Genomic DNA, 26,566 nt, shown 5'->3' on the forward strand with positions numbered 1-26,566 from the left:
GTCGAGAAAGCAGCTTTAGTTTACACCAGAGTTTTCAAAGCGGCAAATGTCAAATAACATGCAAATCAGGGTCCCAGTCCTGCAAGGTGCTGATCTGCTCCTGAGAGGTGCAAAGTGACCTGAACTCTACAAATTCACTGTGCTTGAGGGGCATTGATAAGTTCACTGGAGGCATGCAGCATCTTGCAAGTTCAGTCTGCAAATTTTCATGATTAAATAACTTCCTCCTACTAAACATGCTGAAAACAAATACAAACACATGCAATAGGAGTTCAACCCATGTGTATTACACTTCTCGAAAGCCAAGTCAGTCAGCAATAATCAAACTGACAACCTGCCCACTTCAACATATTGGCAAGTAGGACAAGAATATAAATGCTAGTGAGGCTCTAAAAATCATGGCTCCCAAGCCACTTACACAGAGCAACTCAATAATTAGCATTTTCATTCTTATTAAGAAAGCTTCTCCATCTCTCCTCTAACTTCTCTTTTCTCCTTCAATGCAATTTTAAATTGGAGAGACACTATCCTTATTCATAGGCTTGGAAAAATTCAATTATTTTTATTTTTTTGTAATTTCAATCAATAATAGCAATGTTTACTTTAAAGCTTTTTTTTTAAGATGATCAGTTTAACTTTTCATGGTTGTGCAGAAATTACAGGATTTAAGCATTTTAAAAATTGTATCTATTTAAATTTTTACAATTGCAGGTAATTATTGGGGGTCAGACAATAATTGTTGACAGTAGACATTGAGATTCAAAAGTTAAAGGTTTCTAATGGTCAAAACACAAACTGTCAGCATCAAATGTCGAAAAACACAAAGTAAATATCCCTAAATCAAAGTCTAATAAGTTCTCACACAACATTTTGCTTACTTTGCTTCTCTGTAAATTTTGATAATCATTGATGGAAATATATTTTTGTTGGTTTGTGTATGTAAAGTGAAATTTATGTTTATTGACTTTAACCAATGAAAATCTAATCCTTCCAAGCCTACTTATTGTTTATAGTTTTCATATAATGGACTTGTGGATAGGACACTTGACTAGCAGTCTGGAGACCTGAGGTTCTGTTACAGTTCTGCCACTGATCTACTGAGTGACCTTGGGCAAGTCACTTCATCCCTGTTTCCCCTCCTACTATTTGTCTTGTTTATTTACAGTATAAGCTCTTCTAGGCAGGGACTGTGTCTTACGATGTGTTAGCACCTAACACAACAGGACTCCAGTCTTGGTTGGAGCCTCTGGGCACTACTATAGTACAAATAATACATTTTTAAAAAAGTAAGAATCTCTCTCAAACTACCAGTGAATATAGCTAAGTAAATCCCAGAGGCACAAGTATATGCTCTGGGATTTACTAAGAATAGTGGTCACTTACTCTACATTTGTGCACTAACACAAAATATATGTTGAAGTATCATCATAATCCGGCTGTGCTGTTAACAACATTCTAAACAAACAAGAGTAACAATAAAACTACTACTAAACTTAGTAATGTTCAAAGTCAATTGCTTCTCATTTTTAAAATGAATAAAGATAGTCTTACCTCTCAGTGCTGGCGTCGACAGCTGACAGAGGAGGTAACTGAGATGGTGGGTTGCAGGGACTACCCTGTACATTATGCCCTGGAGAAGGGTGACTGACAGGATGTGATGGTGGACCACCCCCAGCAGCTGTTCCACTCCGACTTGAATGAGTACTGGAGAACATTGTAGCTGAAATCAGAGGGAGAGCAATATTCAGTATCATGGTAGGCACAACAGTCAGTACTACCAGGTAAGTGATCACCCTTTCTACGAATGATTTAATGCTAATTCTTAGAAACCAACTTTTTTTCAAGTCTTGCTTTCTGTTTGAAAAAATGTCACATAAAAAACAACCCAAATTATGTTATAATGAAAGAAACACTGATTGAGTTTTGAAACTATGCATGTGATTGGACAGTTCACAATGGACAATTGTCTAAAATCAAAAAGGACAACACTATGGACCCAGTCCTGGGAGTTTTGCTTGAATAAATATTGCAAATCTGGGGTCTATCATTGTTTCATATTGCAGAACAAGTTGTAAAGCTATAAAGCATAGTTCTTGGAGCTGATCTAAAAACTGATATAAAATATCACAATTAAAAACAAATGTTTACTACTTTTTGAAAATCTGAATACTTTCATAATTTTTCAACAAATAAAAAAAACTAGTCACATGCTGAAGGGTTAACTTAATATCATTCGCAAAAAGAAAAGGAGTACTTGTGGCACCTTAGAGACTAACCAATTTATTTGAGCATAAGCTTTCGTGAGCTACAGCTCACTTCATCGGATGAATACTGTGGAAACTGCAGAAGACATTATATACACAGAGACCATGAAACAATACCTCCTCCCACCCCACTCTCCTGCTCGTAATAGCTTATCTAAAGTGATCACTCTCCTTACATCTCCTGACAAACTTAGGTGCTTTTTACCGACATCCGTGTCACGTCATGCAGTTGATTTTGAGTGAAAACATAGATACTTAATCTTCATCAAAAAAGACAGAGAACAAAAAGTGTATGGCTTAGCTAAACAAAAAGGAGAGGTAAGTCTTCCAAGTTTCTGAGCAGAGGAATTGTGTAGGATAACACAAGGTATATGACAGAGAAATTAGATGAAATTAAGAAAATTAAAATGTAGGCTGCATATTAAGAAAAACTACCTAAAGGTGAGATCAATTAAACTGGAGAATAGTTTCCAAGGGAACTGATAGAAGCCACATTGCTTGGGACAAAGCGAAATTGGAGAAAGTACGGTAGGGAACAAGCATGCACTGACAGGCATCTAGAGTGACCTAAGAGGTCTTTTCCATCTCCAACATCTATGTTTCTATTTAGAGACCTTAATCTGCTGACAAAGAAAAAAATCTGCTTGTTTTCATCTGAGTAATGTAGGGATGTATAATGTCCCCTTAGCACACATATAAAGAGCTCCCATAACTGTTAGTGTGCCAAATTCTGCTTTTGGATGTACACATACACAACCCTTATCAATTAACAATTAGCCATTGACATATAGATGGACCAAGTCCTGACCCACACACGTAGTGCAGATGTTGACAAGTAAATTCTATGTTCCCCTCTGGAGCTTTCCACAGATCTGGTCTTTCTCTCTCTGTCCTTCCCTATTTATTGCAATAGTGGTGTCTTCTTTGCCCTAAATGGGTTCTGCATTCCACCCCTGCTCTGTCTTCCCTGTTTCTTGATCGTCCAAAAGGAATCCACCCCTTCTTTCCCCACACAGAGTAAGGGAAGCCTGCTGAATACAGAGCCCTTCGCTAACCTCAGCTGTCAATGTCTGGGTGCAGTGGAGTTATGGACTCCAAAAGTGGGCAGAAGAAGGGCTTGGTTGGCTTTATGGATGCTATGGAGCACTGTTTCCATCAGCATCCATGGAAGACAGCAGCCTCCAAGTCATGCCATGTTATGTCACACAGCCTTGACAGCCTCAATGCTACAGGAAAGCTGGGGGCCAGCATTTGGAGCTATGATTTCAGATTCATATCAATAGGAAGATATTTACGTGCATTTCTAGGGCATTCATGGCTGTAGTATCTACACGTATGTCTACACAGCAGCTGGGTGGTGTATTCCCAGGTTGGGTAGACATACAGTACAACTCCGTCTGAGGTCCTAGGTACGTACTCGGATGGCTATTCCAAGCTAACACCCATGCCACCACAGCCATGCTGCTATTTTTAGCATGCTAGCTTGATCAGAGCTAGTGCAAGTATGTCTACATGAGCTAGGAATTACATCTTCCAGCTCTTGTGTAGACGTACCCTTAGATCTGAATCTCTAATTTCTCAATATACTGTACAGTATGATAGTAACTTCCAAATTACTTGGAGGGTCCTTAGCATCATTATTTGAGAAAGCAAATCTTTCTGTTGTCAGTTTCTCTTAAGTAATTGCCTTTTGCTGCCTGATCTAAGTTAAGCACATAGTTTGAATAGCATGAAACCTAGTAAACATCTGTGACAACAAACATTCTTCTTATCTCCAATTTATAATAAGCTAGATCTGCATAGAAACATTATGAAAAAGGGCTTTTTTTAACAAAGCGTTCCTCGGTAAAAAAGTATTTTCCTGTTTCTTCAATAAATATGAAAGTCAATAGTTTGTATAATACTCCAACATAAATAAAACCCATCAAAAGAAATTCCCAGGAATAAATACCATGAAAAAGCTATTGTTCCCCCATGATCCTTAAGAAGCTCAGGTTACGGCATAGTTTCAGATAGATAGCCTTTTGGACTTGAATGTGAACCTAAGATTGAGTTACACCTTTTTAGGTCATCTAATTTTGATAATTATATAGGAAAAATTCAAGCTGCCATTTTCGAGGTCTCATCACAGAAGGATTTACCAACACAAAGATTATCCAACAGGCATCTCTCTTCCTACAGATTTTCTCTTTGTGGAGCTGCATTATTATGCATTCTATTGACATGCAATAAAAATGAAGTGGATGGAGGGAAAAAGAAACTTGATTCACAAGTAAGAAAAAAGAGAAATAGCATTTTAAAATATTACAGAATTTATACTTTAAAAAATTCAATTTCTTCTCTTAATGGAGCAAGAACCCTGTAATTTAAAGGAACATGTTTAAAATGCAGAATTACCACCTTTCTTCTTGCAAACTACCAACTATGGTGTAATTTATTACCATGGATTTATTACTGTCAAATCAGTGTTCTGTCAATCTACTTCTGCCCCCAAAATGCCTCTCCTCCTACCCATGCCCACAAAGATTTTGAGGCAGGGTTGAAAATACTTTCCACTTAGAAAAGACAGCATAAGCCTTTTGTTTGTGGTTCAGCTTCAATTAAAGTTGCATATTTGCTAGCGTGTTTTTTATTTTTAAATCACTGTATTTAACATTCCATTTGTATATGGAATAATTATATCATCCTTGTGAACAGGATATTTGGCATCAGAAGAGAAAAACAGACATGCCCACCTGGCTGCATTCAGGCCATGTTTCTCCCTTCCCCATGACTATCTCCCTCCTTTCAGCTCCCCCTTTTGTGTTTCCATGTTCAAAGGCCCAAATCCTCCTCAAAGGTATTTAGATGCCTAATTCCCATATTATTTCAGTGGGAGTTAGGTGCCTAAATATGTTTGAAGACCTGGGTCAAAGTCCTTTACAAACATTAATCTTCACAACCTGGGAGTTTGGAGATAATGATACTTACTAACCTTTTTACAGCTAGGGAAACTAGGCAGACAGCTTAAGTAACTTTTCCAAAGCCACAGAGGAAGTCATTGGCAGAAGTGGAGTGAGAACTCAGGGCTTCCTAAAACCACTAGACAATATCAAGGAAATCAAATAACAGCTAGCAACATGAACTGAGATTTACAAACCTAGCTTTCTGAGACTTTTTTGCTTTTTTCTGACGCTTGTGCCTGGCATTTCTTCACTAAAGATCTTAACACTCACCAGAAATTTGCAGGCAGTCCACAAGCTGAAAATGAAGCCATACCTCCTTCTTTATTAATGATACTCCAGATCACCTGACCTGATGGTCTAGCACATTTGAATATTTGTCTCTGAGGTAGCAGCCCGCTGCAGAGTGTTAACTCTATCTTCACCTTGGAGGTGTGGGAAGAGATAAAATGGCAGAAACTCTCCCCAACACCATAGAAAAGCCAACTTGATGTTTCAGTGTGTTACAGCAAGTTACTGGAGAAGGATGCTAGTTGCCAAAAAAGGTCCCCAGGGTTTGAAACCTAGGGCAGGAGGCAGCCTTCAGATTCTGAGCATCAGCCTGAGCCTGAAGTCTATACTGCTATTTGTAATGCCATACTGAGAGCCCAAGTCTGTAGACGTGGGCTCTGAGACTTGCTGCCATGGGTTTCTGCTTTCCGTGTACACATAATATGAGTAGCAAAATAAAATCTGTCCAGTACGTACTGCAATAACTATGAGCCTGCTGTGATACAATATGTAATATGTCAGGGAAGTCTGAGGAGAGGTTAAAGTTCACTGTCTAGACCCTTCAGTGTTAGCAAAGGGTCACAGCTGGTTTGTTGGCTGGCAGGCATTTGTTAAGTCCACAGTACTTTCTGATATTGCCAGTGATTGGCAGCTGGAACAATTGATTAAGCACAGCAGTTGAACATATTGGAAATTCTTATTACTTTTGTGATTAAGAGATGGTGAAATCCCCAAAGCAATAAAGTTTGTGATCTGGATTAAAACCTGAGGTTCTTGCTTCAACTGAAGGTCATTGTATCATATCCTTGCCTGACTCTTACTTGTTCAGTAGATTGTAGTTTCTTTTCACTTTGGTTTTCTCTTAGCATGAAGAAGGGAAATAGAAATAACACAGTTGTCGCTTGTTACTTTGCAATGGTAATGCTAATTCACCAATACACGTAAGCTTTCCTTCTCTCACAAGCTGAATGAAAATCATTACCATAAAAAGAAAAGGAGGACTTGTGGCACCTTAGAGACTAACAAATTTATTTGAGCATAAGCTTCTGTGAGCTACAGCTCACTTCATCGGATGCATGCATGTAATTCACATAGCACCAGCAAATTGCATCCAAGTGGAAATAGCTACCTTAAAGCTACACTAAGAACTAAACTTCTAAAATTCAAAACTAAAGCTGGGGAAGAAAGGGACAAATCTGCAGGAAATGTCTGCATTCTGCATAAAATATGTAAGATATTAAAGTTAGTGAGTCCTTGTAAAGTATATGTACAAAATGGGCCTGATCCTGACAATAATGTTCATTTAATGAGAACCGTAGGTGTTCGACAAATTCAGAACTGGACCTCAAAAAATGTTATTCGACGCTAAGGATAAGGGTCAAATGTAGCATTAGGCCCAAATTCTGTAAACATTTAAGCACATGCCTAATTTTATACCCAGGAGTAGTGCACTGACTTTAAACGGACTACTCACCTGCTTGAATATAAGCACAATCATAAGTGTTTGCACGATCCTGGCCTTACCAGAATATTTCAGCTAGACCACACTAAATAGTAACAATAGTAAACAATCCTGATTTGTGAATATATAGCAATGAATAAACACAGCAAGTTTGGTTTGCTACCATTAATAGCTCACATTATTCATAATTTGAAAGTATTTGGACAACTGCAGGGTATTCATGAAAATGTTTGTGAATATGAAATATTAGCAGGAATTCTTGACTATTGTAATCTCCTAATTCCCGACCTTGACAAATCCCATTTTGCCCCACGTTAAACCCATTCAAAATGCCGCCCATGAAAAGCTTCAGAACAGAAAAGAATGAAGTGTCATATTTGAAGAGGTAAAGATGATGTTGAATTTGGCAGGCCCCGGATGTGACCCACCTTTTTGTTCTCTCCTGTAATGCCTCGAGGGTTAGTTAAGTGTGCTCCATTCCCTGCCTCTTCAATAGTAGGTCACAAAAGATAGCAAGTCCTACAAACACAGTGTTTCTTCTTGATTGTAATTAAAAGGTAACAACTGACTTGTTGCCCTGACTACATCACCCCTATCTTTTCATCCCTCTGCTGGCTCCCCCCTTTCCATTGCACAAACACAAACTACTTGTATTCACTTTGATAGCCCTTCACGGCTTAACCACACCACACTTGCCACCTTTTAATTGGCATTGAGCTATTGCTCCCACCTCTGCTATGCCAACATGTCAGCCTTTATCACTCAGAAGGCCAGTTTTCCTACCAACACCTTCATGCTTTCTCCCATATTGCCTTTTATCCACAAAGTCACTATATTGATTTCCTTCTAACTCCTCCTTTGTCATGATGCCTAATGATTAGGCTTCTGATGTGCTGTGACAGCTGTGTATGCTTATAATAATAATTGTCTCAGTGTTACCTAATGCTCCCCTTATCTGTGTGTTGTATCCACCAGTTGCCTCATATGCCTATTAGCTGTTTGGGGCATCTGTTTGTTATATATGTGTACAGCATCTAGCACAATGACCCCTGATTGGAGCACCCAGGCACTCTACATTTCAAATAATAATAATAAACCAACACTGAAGCACATGTATAAGCTAAACAATGTTAGGAACCATGAAGAAAGGGATAGGTAAGAAGACAGAAAATATCATAATGCCATTATATAAATCCATGGTACACCCAGACCTTGAATACTGTGTACAGTTCTAGTCACCCCATTTCAAAAAAGATGTATTAGAATTGGAAAAGGTACAGAGAAGGGCAACAGAAATTATTAGAGATATGGAACCACTTCCATGTGAGGAGAGACTAAAAACACTGGGACTTTCAGCTTAGAAAAGAGATGCCTAATAGGCAGGGCCGTTCCTATGGAGGTGGAATCCGTCACTTCCAGGAATCCTACGAAATCCGTCACTTCCAGGACCAACCGTGCCTGAGGCCAGCCAGTTGCACCAGCGGCCCATGGGGCCCCCCAAAGTGCAGGGCCCAGAGCAGTCACCCCAATTCACCGTACTGAGGGGATGGCTCTGGTAATAGGGGATATGATAGAAATCTATAAAATCATGAATGGTGTGGAGAAAGTGAATAAGGAAGAGTTGTTTACTCCTTCACATAACACAAGAACCAGTGGTCACCCAATGAAATTAATAGGCAACAGGTTTAAAACAAACAAAAGGAAGTATTTCTTCACACAACACACAGTCAACCTGTGGAACTCATTGCCAGGGATGTTGTGAAGGCAAGACTATAACCGGTTCAAAAAAGAACTAGATAAATTCATGGTGGATAGGTCCATCAATAGCTATTTGCCAGGATGGGCTGGGATGCAACCACAAGCTCAAGGTGTTCCTAAGCCTCTAACAGCCAGAAGCTGGGACTGGATGACAAGGGATGGACCACTCAATAATTGCTGTATTCTGTTCATTTCCTCTGAAGAATCTGGCATTGGTCACTGTTCAAAGACAGGATACTGGGCTAGATGGACCATTGGTCTGACCCAGTATGGCCATTCTTACGTTCCTAAGTTAAGCATGTACGAAAGTATTTGTAGAATTGGGCCCTATGATATTACTTAGAACAGTGGTTCACAACACTGTCTTCAGGGCAATGTTGCAAAAATATTCTGCAGAATCTAAAAACTCTTATTACAACAATTCTGTCTTTCTGGTGCAAAGAAAAACTTGCAAATGTGAACAGCTGCAGTAATTATCTTGCTTCATTTTAGAGCACTGGAGAATGTTCAATTCATGACATTTTCAGAGAGAATTTATAAATTATACATTTTGGTTTATTTTAAAATGTGAAACTGTTGAATTTTTGCCACATATGGCATAATAAACTTAAAAACTAAAAAAATATTCTATATTACAGCATTTAGGATTTTTTGGCATAAGAAATTCTAGGAGATGGGGCACAAAACATTTTAGGATATAGGGATGTAGTAGAAAATATATCATTTATAAATTCTGACTGAAAATTTCATGATACTATAATACTGAATAAACCAGAATGACTAGGATTTTTTTAAATGACAACATAGGGCTAGATCCGTAAAGGGGTACTTACACTGAGCATTGCAACATCTAATATGTAGGCACTCTGCTGCCCACCTGATTCCACAGCTGCAATTTAGGCACCCAGGTTCCTTATACGATGTGTGGGGAGAGCTAGGAACCTAAGAATGGGATTCACAAAAGCCAGTAAGCTGAGTGGGGAGCTGGCTAAGCTAGCCAGTAGGAAATGCAGAAGAAAGTGGTGGAGCCTAAGCCCTGCTCCTCAAAAGGAATTAGGTGCCTAACTCTGGTCCAGAAGGAGATGCCTCCCTCCACCTGTGATTCTCAACCATGAATACTCTCCTGGAGTTAGGTGCTTAAGCTGGGCCAGCCCTTTGTCACAAAAAAATTGTAAAAAAAAAAAATGAGGAGGAGATAGTGATGGTGCCACCCTTATGCCCAAAAACCCAGTGTGCTCACCTAGTATGTGGGAAACCCAGGTTCAAATCCCTGCTCTGCCTGATTCAGAGCAATAATTTGAACCCAGGTCTCTAACCTCACAGGTGAGTGCCCGCACCACTAGGGTGGGTCTCTCTCAGTCTCTCCTGTTGAAGCTATTCTACTTTGTATAAAATACTTACATACTCATTAGAGCAGGGACTGGAACCTGGGTCTCCCAGGTGCATACCCTAACCACGGGGCTATAGGCTGAGTCTCACTCTCATTCTGGTCCAAGGAATATTTAAGTAACACTCCTGCAAATACATATGCACATGCCTAAATTTACACCTATGAGTAGTCCCATCAACCTCAATAGAACTACTCACATGAGTAAAGTTTTGGACTTGCTTAAGTGTTTGCAGGCTCAGGCCCTCAATTATTCTGAGTCAAAGTCTACTCTGCCTTGCACCAGTGCAACACAGATCAGAATTTAGACCAAGAATTAAATATATACCTAGTGGTGAGGTTAGTCCTAACCATGCAATTCATATAGAAAACAGTAAAAATAACAAGTTTTTCTAAAATCTAGAAGGTTTATAAAAATACAATAAATCTTTACATTTTAATAATTTATCAAATATTATAGCTTATGAAAAAACATTGTTATAATTATATATTTTATACTATTGTTATTATAACTGTTTTTCTAATCTATAATGCTAATTTTATTTTTTGGATCTGTTTTCACCTTTTTTTGGTAATAAAAGATCCATAAGTATACTCCACTGTATTATTAGGATGATTATGCTATATTTAAACTTCTTATATCACAAGTCAGAATAGGTTTCATTTTAGGCCTTGATACTGCAAATTTTTATGCATGTGCCTAACTTTAAGTATGAGTAATTTCAGTGAAATCAAAGGGACCACATACACTTAAAGTTAAACACACATTTGTACATGTTTGCTGAATCAGGCTCTTCAAAGGAAAGGGCTTTTCTACACAAAAACATAGTGCACAGCAAGCTGAGGTGTGTGCTATGAAACTTTTAGTGCTCGGTAGCAGGGTCCACATGGCCAGTAGTGCATGGAAAACTAGTGCACTGTAGATTCATACAATGGCTTCTCTTGCACTAAGTGTCTATAGAGACAAGCCCTAAGTCACTTTTATGCATGACTATACTTTAAGCCATAAAAATGTGCTAGTCTCAAAGTTTTTCATTTTTGCCATTTCTTAAAAGAAAGAAAAAAATAAAAGAAATGGTCTTGTACAGGTTTCTGAATTAAAAAAAAGACTAATGACTTTACTAGTGCATTACTATGAACCACAAAACTACAGTGGTTTTTTAAATAAAAAATCCTTTTATCCCATTTTCTAAAGCTAATTAAATGTAGGGCTACTTAGGACCTTTAAATATGCAGGTTAGCTTTACAATTCACGTCTAAATTAATGTTTAGTGACTAATGGCCTGATTTTCAGAGGTGCTAAGCACCTGAAATCACTGAGGGCTATGGATACCCAGCTCCTCTGAAAGCTAGCTCAGAGCTTTAAAGGGACACCCTCAACATGGAGTTTTTAAATTGACTTATCTGAAATGATTCCAGTTTCTGACAGAAAACCCTTTAAATATTACATTCTGAATAAAAAAACACATATAAGTGTTTTTCTGCTCCTTCTGTTGATGGTTATAAATATCTTTTCAGAATGGAAGAAATTGTATATACAGGAGAAAAGTGAAAATGGCTACATACAATGTGCTTTCAAATGCACAAAGTAAACTGGGAAAAATAGAGAAAAAATATATTTCCACTCATTTCTTTCAATTATAGTTTTCTAAGGCAATACTTGTAACTTGAGCGGGTACAACAGTTCCAAAGAGAAGTGTGATTTTTCAAGTTGACAGTATCCCTTCAAGTATATATTTTGTGCATCCCTTAGACGAAAAATATTAAAAAAATTTCTTGCTTTTAAATATGTATAAACTATTAAAACATCTCCAATTGGTAAAAAGTTTGATGAAGGCCACTGGTAACAGAGACATCTGCTCATGTCTATAATCGGAAAACAGCACAGACACATTTCAGGTGATAGGTCCTGTGTAACAGTTTACAGTAAAAGTGAGTATCATCTATTTTCTGCTTCAGATTGTGTCGACCCTTTTTCTCCTCAACTTGAGTGTGGGATCATTTTTGCTGCTTCCATTTGTCAACTGGAACAGTCGCTTCTCTAGGACACCACAGCCAACTTTATAATGCTTTTCCATTCTCTGCAGCATGAATAATTTTAATATTGCCATTCCCTAAAAATCCAGTCTCTCCTTTATTATTTCACTTTTTCATTATCCAGTAGCCCAGATAAGTAGTTAATGAAATAATTTCTTCCAAATGGATTGGGAGGTTGTCAGAATGAAATGACATGGCTTTGTCTATCCCTGACATAAAATCCCAAGCTAATTGATGGGAAACAATACTACCTGTCTTCTGTGCACCAAGAAAAAAGCAAATAAATGTGTGAACTGATTGATAGATGCAGCAATAAATAAATAAATGCGTTAGAGAAACCAGTCTATTAACTAATGAGAAATTACAGCTCATAAAAGCATGATGATTAACTCTTAGTTTACAAGAATTGCTTTTCAGTAGGAAGCAGAGACAAATAGTGAGAAATGAAAAATTACCGATTTCCTCCAGGAATCCAAACAGTCATGCAATATTGCCAACCCCAAGCAAAAATCATGAATCAGACTGTAAAGTATCATGAAATAGGATTGGAAATCAAGCTATTAAAATACATTTATTTTCTTCAATACCTCTATTTTTTTTAAAGCCTTAAGGGAGAAGCTACCTGCCCCAAAAGATCTCAGTTTCAAAATTCAAACTTAAATGCACACACAGAAAAATTGCCAGCTTGCAGGGGACTCCACTTTACCGCTCAATCTGGTTTAGCATTGACTCATTACTTATCCTTTTACTTTCTCCCCTCCTGACTCCCTCCACAGTCCCCAGTCCCCTAACTGCTCTCCATTCCCCCCCTCATGTTCTTCTATCCCTCACACACATCTCTTCCCCTATTCCCCATCCACCTCTTAAGTCTCCTCTCATATTTCACACATCCCTGTTCCTCTTGTGATTATTTCCTGCATCTAGATTCTCATCTCCCTCCTCTTCACTCTACATTACCATCCTGCACCTACACTCTCCTCTCTTGCCTCCTCACAATCTCCCCAGTCTGCCCCTGGCTCCTCACATGCACACGCTCTCAGCCCACTCCCTGACCCTCAGATCCTCTACCACTTCTCTTCCCTGCCTCCCAAACAGAATCATAGGGTTGGAAGGGACCTTGAGAGGTCTTCTAGTCCAGTCCCCTGCACTCAAGGCTAAGTATTATCTAGACCATGCCTGACAGGTGTTTGTCTAACCTGCTCTTAAAAATCTCCAGTGATGGAGATTCCACAAACTCCCTAGGCAATTTATTTCAGTGCTTAACCACCCTGGCAGTTAGGAAGTTTTCCCTAATGTCCAACCTAAACCTCCTTTGCTGCAATTTAAGCCCTCTGCTTCTTGTCCTACCCTCAGAGGTTAGAGAGAACAATGTTTCTCCTTCCTCCTTGTAACAACTTTGTACATACTTGAAAACTGTTATCATGTCTCCTGTCAATCTTCTCTTCTCCAGACTAAACAAACCCAATTTTTTCAAGCTTCCCACACAGATCATGTTTTCCAGACCTTTAATCATTTTTGTTGCTCTTCTCTGGGACTTTCTCCAATTTGTCCACATCTTTCCTGAAATGTGGCACCCAGAACTGGACACAATACTACAGTTGAGGCCTAATCAGTGCAAAGTAGAGTGGAAGAATTACTTCTCATGCCTTGCTTACCATACTTCTGCTAATACAACCTAGAATGATGTTTGCTTTTTTTGCAACAGTGTTATACTCTTGATTCATATTTAGCTTGTGATTTACTATGACTCCCAGGTACGTTTCTGCAGAACTCCTTTTGAGGCAGTCGTTTCCCATTTTGTATTTTGTATGTGTGCAACTGATTGTTCCTTCCTAAGTGGAGTACTTTGCATTTGTCCTTACTGAATTTCATCCTATTTACTTCAGACCATTTCTCCAGTTTGTCCAGATTATTTTGAATTTTAATCCTATCCTCCAGAGAACTTGCAACCCCTCCCAGATTGGTATCATCTGCAAACTTTATAAGTGTACTCTCTATGCCATTATCTAAATCATTGATGAAGATATTGAACAGAGCTGGACCCAGGACTGATCCCTGTGGGACCCCACTTGATATGCCCTTCAAACTTGCCTGTGAACCACTGATAAGTACTCTCTGGGAATGGTTTTCCAACCAGTTATGCACGCACCTTATAGTAGCTCCATCAAGTTTATATTTCCTTAGCTTGTTTATGAGAAGGTCATGAGAAACAGTATCAAAAGCCTTACTGAAGTCAAGATCTCCCACATCTACAACTTCCCCCCATCCATAAGGCTTATTACACTGTCAAAGAAAGCTATTACGTTGGTTTTATACTATTGGTTCTTGACAAATCCGTGAAGACTGTTACTTATCTTATTATCTTCTAAGTGTCTGCAAATTGATTACTTAATTATTTGCTCCATAATTTTTCCACGCACTGAAGTTAAACTGACTGGTCTGTAGTTCCCAGATTGTCCTTATTCCCCTTTTTATAGATGGGAAGTATATTTTCCCTTTTCCAGTCCTCTGGAATCTCACCTGTCTTTCATGACTTTTCGAAGATAATTGCTAATGGCTCAGCTATCTCCTCAGTCAGCTCCTTGAGTATTGTAGGATGTATTTAATTGGCCCTGGTGACTTGAAGAAATCTAACTTGTCTAAGTAATTTTTAACTTGTTATTTTCCTATTTTAGCCTCTGATCCTACCTCATTTTCACTGGCATTCATTAAGTAATATGTCCAATTGCTACTAAACTTTTTGGTGAAAACTGGAACAAAAAAGTCATTTAGCACTTCTGCCATTTCCACATTTTTCTGTTATTGTTCCCCCCCGGCCAAATTGAGTAATGGACATACCCTGTCCTTGGTCTTTCTCTTGCTTCTAATGTATCCCTCCATCCCCCTCACAGTTTCCCAGTGACAGAGTAGAGGGGGTGGCCATATTGCCTCCCCGCAGCCTGGATTCAATCATATTGGAAACACTGGGGCACTTTAACTTTTTTTTTTAACTTTTTGGCAGCCCTTCTTGCACATGCAGATACTGTAGAGGAAAAGCAGTCATCTTGATTAAGAACAACCTGTGCCTTCAGTGCTATTAACAATAAAGGGAGATGGCAGCCACTGACAATAGGGGCAAAAATTCATGATGAGAAAGCAGCAGAGGATCATAAAAAGCTAAAACCCTTATCCTGAATAGCAAAAAAAACCCTTGATAAAAATCACGAGATTTGGCAACACTAAGTTTCTTGCCTAGCAGCTTTCCTCCTGAGCTTCCAGTTTCTGCACTGGGGCATGATCTAAAGTCTATTGATACCAGTGGCCTTTGGATCAGGCCTTAGTGGCCCAGTTGTATTTCAAACTTGTATTTCAGCATAAAACCAATGCATTACTGGAATTTAAATGAAAATAAACTGATCTGCATATAAAATGTCCTGAGCTGAAAACCTACTAAAGTTTGTAACTAGTCAGTAATTTCTTGTCTCAAAGAGCTCAACTGAGGGATTTATTCAAATCACCACAGTTACTTTAAAGGTTTGAGATTCAATATGGATAAAAGTACAAAAGTTTGGATGCTTATGCAAACCTCATCCAAACTTCCTGAGTCTATAAAACTTAGCTAGAAATTAATGAGATTTCTAATATTTCTTGATTTGAATAAGTCTAGAAATATTAATTCTCACAGTATATTGTCACTTTTGCTCCCTATAGGACCATGCAGAAATGAAAAATAAACAAAAAATCTAATGAAAGATGCTGGAGTCAGAGGCCATCTATTTATCCACTAGTAAAGCATGTGTAGGGGAACTACTAGCTCTATTCTGTGTCACTAGGATCCTAAAACACCAGTTGCAAGGGAGAGGGGAGTTCAGTTTTCCATGCCTATTTGGTCCTTGATCTCTCTGCTGAGACTGACAAAGAGAGTGCTAAATTGTATCATTTATACAGTGGACAACTGTTGACTAAGAACTGGACTGAGCTCACTAATTCTTTTGGCCTAGAAACTTCTGGTCCTTCCCAGCCTGTGCTGGATTTGAATCAGCAACCTAGAACTGAAAAGTTCAACAGCACATATAAGCCAGATCTGTAAAAATCTCAGCAGCTCCCACTGAGACATTTTTGTGAGAACATGCTGAGGTCTTCTGGAACTCTGGCCCTGTCTGTCCCCAAGTCAGTAAGTCACCAATGAAAGATATTTTTTTTTTTTGAGGGGAGGGGGGGAGGGCGGAATAACCAACCTTTTTCTTTCCTGAAAAAAGTTTTAAGTTTTTATTCAGATGAATGAAGGTCCAGCACATCAAGTATTTTATTCAAACTTCTTCAGTACCCATCCCCTCCTCAAAGGGCAATAAAAGAGAATCAGAAGTACACAAACCTATCTTAGTAAAGTAATTATGATAGTTACACAAATGTAACTTTGAATTTTGACATTTCCCTCAACACTCAGATTGAAAGAAATTGAATAGACTACGTGGATTAAGGCATTAAAAATTAACATCATATGCAGTAAGGCAAAACAGTTCTTATATGAAAAAGGCCTGAGTTGTAGTCACTGTGGGAACCACAACTTTCAATTTCCTGACTTTTCTTTGTGTAAATCTCAATCATAACATTACACATCAAACACAAATGAGAAAAACGACATTAAATGTACTATATAGTTCAATGACAGCCTTGGGAAAAACAAATTGAGAACAGGCATGTCTTACAGCAAAATGAAACTACTAGATAGTGTGTACACACACACACACTCACACATATAACAACCTTCATTCTCACTTAGCTGAGAGTCTAATTGAAAACCTCATTGGCAAGTCAAAGAGTTAGCTGAATCTTACAATGAGGAGGAGAACATTATTTAAAATAGCCACTTTATATTGTTCTCCTCCTCATTGTAAGATTCAGCTAACTCTTTGACTTGCCAATGAGGTTTTCGATTAGACTCTCAGCTAAGAGAGAATGAAGACTGTTGGGAGATGCAACAATATTCTAGCAAATACTGAAAAATAGGTGTTTTTGCAGTTATCTAGATATTTCATACTAAATGCTGAAATGTCATCCACTGCATGTTACAGATGATCTTGAACTTTGGAAAATATTGTCACTTTTATTTTCTTAATATTTCAATATCAATTCTTAAATTTGAACAGCTATAACCACTGCAAACCAACATTAGTCATTATTTGAGAGTGAAATTCCCAAACACTTAATTGAAACTATATAAAAGGCTTGTTATGTAAACAATATAGATATGTTTATTGGTGGATTTATATTTACCTATAGGACAAGGGTTTATTATACTTTCTAACAAAATGCCACATTTAACCTAATTTATATAACTTTATTTAAAAAATTATAGATGAATAGCAAAGAGGGAACTATTCCCTTTCAGTTCTAAATCGAATTTAATGAACTTAAGGAGCCTAGAAGGAAGGGTGAATTGAACCTCTGGCAAGAGTCCAATTCCCATAGAGCAAACATATTCCTTATTGTGGTATGTCTTTTCATGGGCAAAATGAGACCTGCTAAAAAAAGACTTAAATATCAGATAGAGACATACCATTGTTCTGTCCTTCTCAGGAGTAGTTTAGGAAGAAAAAGAGGTGGATTTTAGAGAGTTTTTCACACATTAAAAATCCCAGAAGTATACATCAGTCATACCTAACTTTAAATGTTCTGGGATCATTTCCTGTCTTTTTACTATACCTGTGTAGATGTCATGAACAGGCCCTGGCGATCGTCCCATGGTATTGTCTGCAGCATCATGTGGTGAAGGGGCTGGTTGGAGAGGCTGAATAGTGAGGCAATCGTTGAGGATGTCCTGGTCAAGCTCTGAGCTTGATCGCAACTGAAGCACAAGAGATAAGAAGGAAAAACCATCATCACAGGAAAATGATCACCAAGATATTGGGCAGTGATAATGAAGAAAGGCTGAGGGGTTAGAAGAGGAAACAGAGAGAAAGATTCTTCTATATACAATCCTGATAAATGACTGTTCTATTACAGCAGTGGTTCTCAAAATATGGGCCACAAAACATCCTGATGTCCCACAGAAGGAAATATTTTGAGAACCAAGGGAGGGGGACGGAGTGCGGGAAGGGTGAGCAGAAGAAATCCAAGAAAGATGCTTTCTTCTTTGCACAGTGCTCCACAGAATTGAAATATTGGCTTGACTGCTGCACATTAGAGAAACTATCAAATGGGACCAACATTTCCTTTATGAGCAGGGAAGTGATGTATACAGTATAAACATTTGTAAGACGTCTTAAAATAGTGATCTCAGCCTGTAGCTCTAAAGACACATGTAAGGTTTTGTTACCCTCATATACAGCTCATCTGGAGTTTATGGGCCTCATTCTCATTTACACTAAGACCACTTTGGCAATATAAAGTAGACATAAAGAGTTATAGTTGCAGAGCTGTAGCTGTAAAATGGCCCTAATGTAAATGAGAATGAGGCCCTATTGATCTAATTGGAGGATCTTTCACTTTGCCTGGTCTCATGAGAGGCCATACAGAGAGTGCTAGGTAAGTGGGCTATAGAAATCCAGGATCTAACCCAATTCCTCCAAGAATCCAGTGGAGGAAGATAGGGAGAGAAGAAGCAAGAGAGGAAGAGAGAAACATCCCTGTCCCTCCACATTCAGGAATGGTTAACCAGGGAAAGAGGCAACAATGTTGAATAGAATTATGGAGAGCCACAAAATAGTCAGGTGCATGATGCTGATATTAATTTGTGATTTCATCATGTTGCACCACTACGTGATGACAGTGAGTAACTGACATAACATGAAGGTCAGGCAACATCAGGATTTCGTGCTGGGATTGATCTGTTGGTGGCTTCATGCAATGAGTCTAGGGTTTCCCCAGCTCTTCAAGGATAAGCTTCATTGTCTCAAAGCCTTAAAAACACATTGAATCATTCCTCACTCTGTTAGACCAGCTTTAAGCTGCATGACTCTTGCTTTACATTGGCATGACTTACTGACTTCACTGGATTTACAATGGTGTAAAACTGGGTAATGGAGTGGAGAATCAGGCCCATATATTCAAAGCAGTGTGACTATATTAACTATAACAGAGACAAATAACATTGAAATAATAAATGAGGACTGTGATTAGTTAAAACCATTTGCTCAGCCCATGTATACTGTACATTATTTTTCTCTTTGAAACAAAAAAATTATGCAACCGTTGTGCTTAATATTCCTAAGGGTAAAAGATGTTTGAAAGGTATGTTTGTATGTATGTATGTTTGTTTTTCTGGGGTTTATCTAAAGCCCAAAGCATAGAAAAATTCAAAGAAAAAAATCAAGTTTAATATGAGTTCTGGAAATCAGTTCTTATTTATCTCCCATATTTACAATCTGCTCAAGGGCCCAGATGTTTTTTCTACTGTAGCCAGGAACTCCTGTCTGCTTTCTATTACTTACTGGTTCTTATGCCTTTACTGATACCAGCAGTAATATGGCCTTTTATGAAATTAAGTGCATGTGTACTCCTGGGGCCAAACATATTCACATTCTTTTTATCTACATTTTTCTTAACATAAGAAGCAGAAGTGGTGCTAATTTCTATCAAACCTGATTCATCATCATCATCATAATATAAAATTAAATAATAATACAACAAAGACAACCATCCTTTTTGAAGAAAGATTTCAAATAAATGTTTACACAGAGTGAAGATTTCCAGAGGTTCCTGTGTAAAATTGCTTGTCTGCAATTAATTGGTCCTTTTTACTTCATAGCATGGAACTGATCACCTTTTTCTTTAGGAAGCACAGGCAGGTACAATTAAGGGAAAAGTATGTTAACAGAACCGAGAGAAGAGTAGTTTGGGTATTTACACATTAGATATGCGTGTTAAACAGAAATGTCAACCAAATATACACAAAGTACATGACACACATTTCTCTCTATTTTGCTTTGTTTGTGACATGTGTTTTCTATCTGGCACTGGGAATGATTCCCTCAGGACAATCAGTGCTCACACAAAATTTTCTGACCTGCCCAGCCATCAGGGATAATTCTCATAAAAAACTCTGGAAGAAAGCTGTGCTCTGATTGTCTGTCTGCAGAGGGTTCTGAACCCATGTAATTATCTCCCAGAAAGACCACACTGCAATTCAGTACATTCAGCTCACATTTGGAAGGGTTTCTTCACAACTATGAGGACTAAAAACATTTATTTTTAAAATGAAAGCTTAGATTCTGTAGAAAGAGGTGGATTCTGCAGTCAGTTGCACAACTGCAGAACAAAACTATAAAAAGGTCAGTCATGAGACATACTACACACCCTTGGAATAAAGGTGTTAGGCGCACCCTTTCTTCTCCATATAGCCTACACTGTGAGGGGTGAGGGGAAAAAGAGAAACAGCTGCCGCTGGTCTGCTATTTTCCTTCCTGCAAAGATGGTGCTAGGAAACTAGTAAGAATGTCTGGGCAGCCTAGTCTCCACCCCACTATGCATCAGGCAATGCACCGGAACCATTGCAGAGGGGGGAAGTTATCTGTGCCAGTAAAAGGGCAGGCACAAACTATATACTCCCTGGAGAAAAAGAGATGGTGACTCTCAGCATCATAGTTTCAGCTGGTCAAAAAGATGTATTTTATTTCTTGCAAACATTTTTAAAAAATTAGTCAGAAATTTCCACAGAAATTTTCAGGTTTTCACTGAAAGCCTGAAAACTAATTTTTTGGTTTACATTGTCAAAAACTAAAATTGGTTTTTGGAGTTATTTTTTCCTGATTAAGCCCCCCCCTCCCCAATTGTTGATAAAAACAGAAATTCTCTCATGAAAATTTCTGTTTTTTGTCAACCAGCCTATTTTCATAGAAAAAAGTTAAGAAAAAATGCTGACCCGCTCTATGTTGACAATCTAATTTCCGCTTTGCTTCTGTGAGAGCATAGTTACATGTGCCCCTTACTCAGGCTGGGTTATAGGGATATCATCTGTTCTTAAAGTAGTTTCTGAAATAACCAGACTTTGATTTGACTATGCAATGTGGCTCACTTCAAACTTGCAAATCAAATATACTGTATTCCTGGCTGTGACATAGTCCATCTCATATGAGCATCCAGCTAGTCACCAGTGCAATTTCGTTGTGACTTAAAACATGCCAATCATTCTACCCTTGAGCAGAGAGGCAAAGGTACTGTCTGTAGCAAGTTACCTTGCCGAGTGATGGAATCAATGACAGACATTCTGAACACACTGAGCACAGAGGTTTCCGGTGTGCCATTTCTTGGCCTGAATTCATGGCTGGCCCAGGTACAAGTAAACAACGCAGCTGCTGAGCTGCTGCACAACCTTCCTTTATGAAATATTTCTTCCAAATGATAGATTTTCATCTTTAATAATTAAATCACCCAGAAGGGGGGAGGGATAGCTCAGTGGTTTGAGCATTGGCCTGCTAAACCCAGGGTTGTGAGTTCAATCCTTTGGGCGGGCCATTTAGGGATCTGGTGCAAAAATTGGGGATTGGTCCTGCTTTCAGCAGGGGTTGGACTAGATGACCTCCTGAGGTCCCTTCCAACCTTGATATTCTATGATTCTAAGACTTGACAAGCTCTGTACTTAGAAACTTGAGCTGCTTCCATCACAATCTGGGGATTTTTTTTAATATATAAAAACAAGGCACTGTCAACAGCGATTTACATTTGTTTTTTTCCCCATGACAGTTCTGCTAATGTTTATAAGCTCTCAGAACAAGAGATGGAAATTCTACTCCCGTCATTTTCTCATTTCAGGTATGATTGAATAATCACCCAAGATTAAGTGAGTCAAGTGGAAGTAATTAGGAGGGAATAAGGGCCAGATTCCTCAATTTTCAATTTCATTATATTTGAGTCTAAAAGCAGAGGCATTACGTTAGTTTGATGCATGACATATTTCCAAAGAAAACGACTAAGAATCAAAGACCTTTTGTTTTGCATTTCTCTAACCAATGTGTTTTATCTGGGTTGTGCGTGTTTCTGCATAACATTGGTAGGTTCTTCTTGTTGTTCAACAGGAATCAGATGCCACAAAAATGTGTGTTTATGAAGAGTCTTGGCCATGAGAAAAGTAGTTTAAGATTTTTCAAATAGGATTAGTTTTTACCAAACCATTTAAAATAGGATCATAGTAACTTCAAAACCCTGCCTGGCATTCAATATTACTGTAGCATTTTAACATCAGTGCTTCTTCACAAAGACTGGGCCTCTCTCACCACAAAAACTTACCAGCTATATAATTTATATCCAAGAATTTTCAATCTAATTATTCCGAAAGCAACTTGCATGGGCTGTATGTACACTTGTATGTATAACAGAAGATCTCCATACATAGGGTCAAGTACCAATAACAAATGTGTCCACTTGTCTTTGGTACTTGTCAGATCTACTGTGGCTGCTGTGTCTTAAATGGCAAAATAAAACTGAATATCAATTTTTTAACGGGGGGAATTCTTTACACTAAAATGTCATAGCATTATAAAACTATTTTTCTATGTATAGATATAAAGTGAGTTGCATAATTTATGAATCAATAACAATAACAGCACCAGCTGACAAGGACTGAATAAGGCTTAGTGGTGGTCAAGTATGCCTATCACTGTCTGCCTGGAAGATGGTAGTGATGGAAGTAAAGCACGATCCTCTGTCTTTGCCTCCACACATTTTCTGAATTTGTCTAGGAGAGTATCCAGAAGTTAATATTTGCCTGCACTATTGCAGAGCCAAATTTAATCCCTGCTAGCCTAATGGCACCGATAGAGTACACCAATCTGACCACTGGAAAAATAAAAATTAAACATGAAGCCAAAGCTATGTAAGAGTGTTTATTCATGCTATATGTTTGCATGGTAGATCACATGCTGCTCATACAGAACAACTTCATCAAGGTCTAATGCTCCCATGCACAGGACTAGATCATGCTGACAGTGGAAATTCTGCAAGTTTGTACTTCCCAAGTTTTCTCCTTATTCCTTCACCCAGAAGTAACAGAGAGCTGGGAAACAATATAGAAGGAAGGGGTCTCTGTCCTGATGCTCTTCGCCTCTATTTAATCACCTGAAATCTGTGCAGCTTTAACAGATAAATATACGCATTGTTTTAAACAGCTTTCGTCATCTGTTGTAATTAAAACACTTGACCAGTAAATAGAATGGAAGTTAACAAATAAGACTAGTCTATCATCCACTGAGAGGAGCATTCATTTCAATATAAAAATAAAATAAAAAAACACATTATATTTGCTACTCTCGCCCCATAACTCATACTGAAGACCACAACATGTAGAATGCTACGATAAAATATAATTCATTTTTGTGATCATTCCTAAATCAAGAAAAAACATCCTAGATACTTCTTAAAGATAAATCTAAAAATTAAAAACATCTGGTACCTGTGCACTAAGTTATCATTGGCTACTAGAAGATTTTTTTTTTTAAGGTAACAAAATACTTTGGCTTTGGAATAGCGGTGCAAGATAAGAAACATGGCTTTCTCAAGACTAAAGAATGTTGGGAAGGAGAAAGACTGAACTGAATTCTACTATTACTGTGTATATAAAACACTGCTTTCTTATAGATCAATATATTCAAAACCTGCCATTGAGCAACTCACATTCTTCCTTGTCAGAAAATGATATAGACGCAAGAACACCATTTGAAGGAAGAAATTTCAGCTGGAACAGAGCCTGTGCAACTTTCCAAAAATCAGAAAATAACACTGAAGCTTTGCTTTTTGAGAAGTCAATTAGAAATCCAGTGAAATCTGTCTTAATTAACCATGTACTGGATCAACCAAAATTGCTTGCTTAACAGCGGTTGTCATCTAATAAAGGTTGATCAGAATTCTACTACATAGGCCTGGGGATCCTTTGGGGTAGTCTTTTAAGACAGGAAGTTATCTATTAAGGGTGGTCTCTTGTGTAACTTTCACTGTATTATAGAAGCTCACATTTTCATAAAGGAAGATTCCTTTCCTCTGCAGTCTAGTCATAGACATGAAAACTAAGAGAGAAACACACACAGACACACACAGCTTCTTACAGAGCTAATGTCTGATAGTTAAACCCATTCATATTGCCACCATCTTATGTAAAACACTGCCTACAATATGTACGATCCCTCCCATTCAAGCTGCTTTTCTTTGCGATTCAGAAAGGTTCCTGGTCTTTGTTCATAGTGACCAGCAATCTAGCAGTGGAGCCCATGCCATTTTAAAAAATCATCTTATACTATTCTGTGTCAGATTGACTTGGAAATATATATAGCTACTGTATGTTATTGTCTAACAGCTAGTTTCTCTCGATAAATGCAACCTGACAAAGAGCCCAGTTATGCTGAATAATTGCTCTCCTCCTTTGAAAAGAGATGTGCTTGGCAGATCTCTCTTTTCATCTGAGTGGAGTATCTTCTAAGTAGGGTAATGAACAAATGCTACATCCATCTGGGGCTCCATTGAGAGTGAACCCATCTTTTTTCCTTTATCTGTGAAAAGTTGGTATGAAAATCTGTGTACAAAATAAAGAATGTTCTTAGTAACAGAAACACAGATGGGGTCAAACCAAAACCCATATCTAATCACTTCTAAACTTTGGGAAATTTCATGGCCAGATCCAAATTTTACAATGTCCCCTCTTTCTAGATTAATCTGAACCAAAACCCCTGTATCCGAATCCTCACTCCCCAGCTTTGGGAGGTTTGCACTAGGATCTAAATTTGATGTTTGGGCCAATTTCTAATAGTAAACAGTTGGAGTTGGACAAAACCTGGCAGTTTTGTTTAGGAGAGGGATCCCCTGAACCTTTTATAAATTTTGGGTTCATGGGTTTGTAACCCTGTGAAACATGTGGGTAATATATGTATTCATGGTAAGAATGATATATGTGTGTGTGTGTGTGTTTGGTGGTTATTGTGTTGCTGGCTAATATGTAACAAAGGGTTAAATCACTCATAGGTTGCTGTGGCCTTGAGGAATCCAAAGACTAGGTCACAATGGCTGTAGACAGAGCTGGATTGCTAGTACTCAAATGGACAGTAGAGGTGTTAGAGGTCTTTGAAGCTCACCTCCATTAATGTGGAATCAGGATCTGGCTGAATCCCAGGATGTGAGTGGGGACAGGAGAGGGGAAGGTTTTAGCTGGAGGCTTTGGGGGAACCAAGGCGGGAAGTCTTTAACAAAGGACTTGGAAACTGTATTAAAAAGCAGCCTGATGAAGGGAGGCAGTCTGCAGAGAAACAGACTGTAACATGGCCCCTGATGCTGGGGCACCACAGATAAGTGGCCACAGGAGGGCCACTTAAACTTTCAAAGAATGGTTTCAAAGCTTAGCTAAGACAATAAGAATATAGGCTGCTGTTGTTTTAAGACTTTCATCTCTGTGATGTTTCTATGGATAAATAATGCTTTGCTTTGAACAAGTTGTTCTCTGTTACTGCACTTTCATATTGGTGGTCACAGATAAGGCTACGATTTAGTCATGGGTATTTTTTGTAAAAGTCATGGACAGGTCACAGGCAACATAGGCGCCAAGTTCTCCTGGTGCCGGTGGGTGCTCACCCCCCCCCCGACCCCGCCCCGACTCCACCCCTGCCCCTGCCCCTCCCCCATTCCAACCACTTCCCCAAAGTCTCCACCCCAACTCCGCCCCCTCCCTGCCCCTATTGGACTCCTTCCCCAAATCCCCACCCCAGCCCCACCTCTTCCCCACTTCCTCCCCTGAGCGCGCCATGTTCCCGCTCCTCCCCCCTCCCTCCCACAGTTTGTTACACCATGAAACAGCTGTTTCATGGCAGCAAGCCTGGGAGGAGAAGCAGGGACGTCGCGCGCTTAGGGGAGGAGGAGAAAGCGGAGATGAGCTGGGGAAGGGTGGGTGGAGTGGGGAGCTTGGCTGCAAGTGGGTGCAGAGCACTCACCAATTTTTCCCCATGGGTGCTCCAGCCATGGAGCACCCATGGAGTCAGCACCTATGACGGGCAATATACAAAAATTCATGGCCCATGACCTATACTAAAAACACCTGTGATTAAATCGGGGGGGGGGACACTGGGGGAATGTGGGGGGGGGCTGTTACAGGGGAGGGGGGAGCCAGCAGCACCAGATGCTGGGGGCCAGAGGACTGTGGCTGTTCCAGCTGGCTGGCTGGGGACTGCGGCTGCTCCGGCCGCTGGCCCAGGGACCGCTGCCAGGACCAGCGGAGCAGTGGTGTGTGTGGCTGTCCCCAGGGCCGCTCCAGCAGCAGCTGGTGTGGCTGTCCTGGGGGCCTCCCAAGTAACAGCCCCCTCACACTCCCTCCTGCAGAAGTCATGGAGGTTGTGGAAAGTAACAGAATCCATGACTTCCGTGACCTCTGTGACAGACACGGAGCCCTAGTCATAAGATCCCAGATGGAAGCCTAAGCATGGGCCAGAAGCCAGTTGGACTTGGGATATAGCTGGTGAACAGGGTGGGGGGAGGGGTTTTACTTGGGGATCCA

The 26,566-nt window shown here is 39.2% G+C and overlaps 1 protein-coding gene across 2 annotated transcripts in view; it reads right to left on the reverse strand.

Moving 5' to 3' along the window:
- The window catches only part of GLIS3 (GLIS family zinc finger 3), a 257,387-nt gene that overhangs the window by 40,390 nt on the left and 190,431 nt on the right, over positions 1 to 26,566 (reverse strand). For both annotated transcript variants that reach the window (XM_007065592.4, XM_043547249.1), the window contains 2 exons: positions 17,806 to 17,947; positions 1,552 to 1,720 (listed from right to left, as the gene is read on the reverse strand). In XM_007065592.4, coding sequence (XP_007065654.2) covers positions 1,552 to 1,720; positions 17,806 to 17,947 — 311 coding nt within the window. The remainder of the gene's footprint in view (positions 1 to 1,551; positions 1,721 to 17,805; positions 17,948 to 26,566) is intronic.

This window comes from Chelonia mydas, chromosome 5 (assembly GCF_015237465.2).
Source record: "Chelonia mydas isolate rCheMyd1 chromosome 5, rCheMyd1.pri.v2, whole genome shotgun sequence".
Taxonomy (NCBI): domain Eukaryota; kingdom Metazoa; phylum Chordata; order Testudines; family Cheloniidae; genus Chelonia; species Chelonia mydas.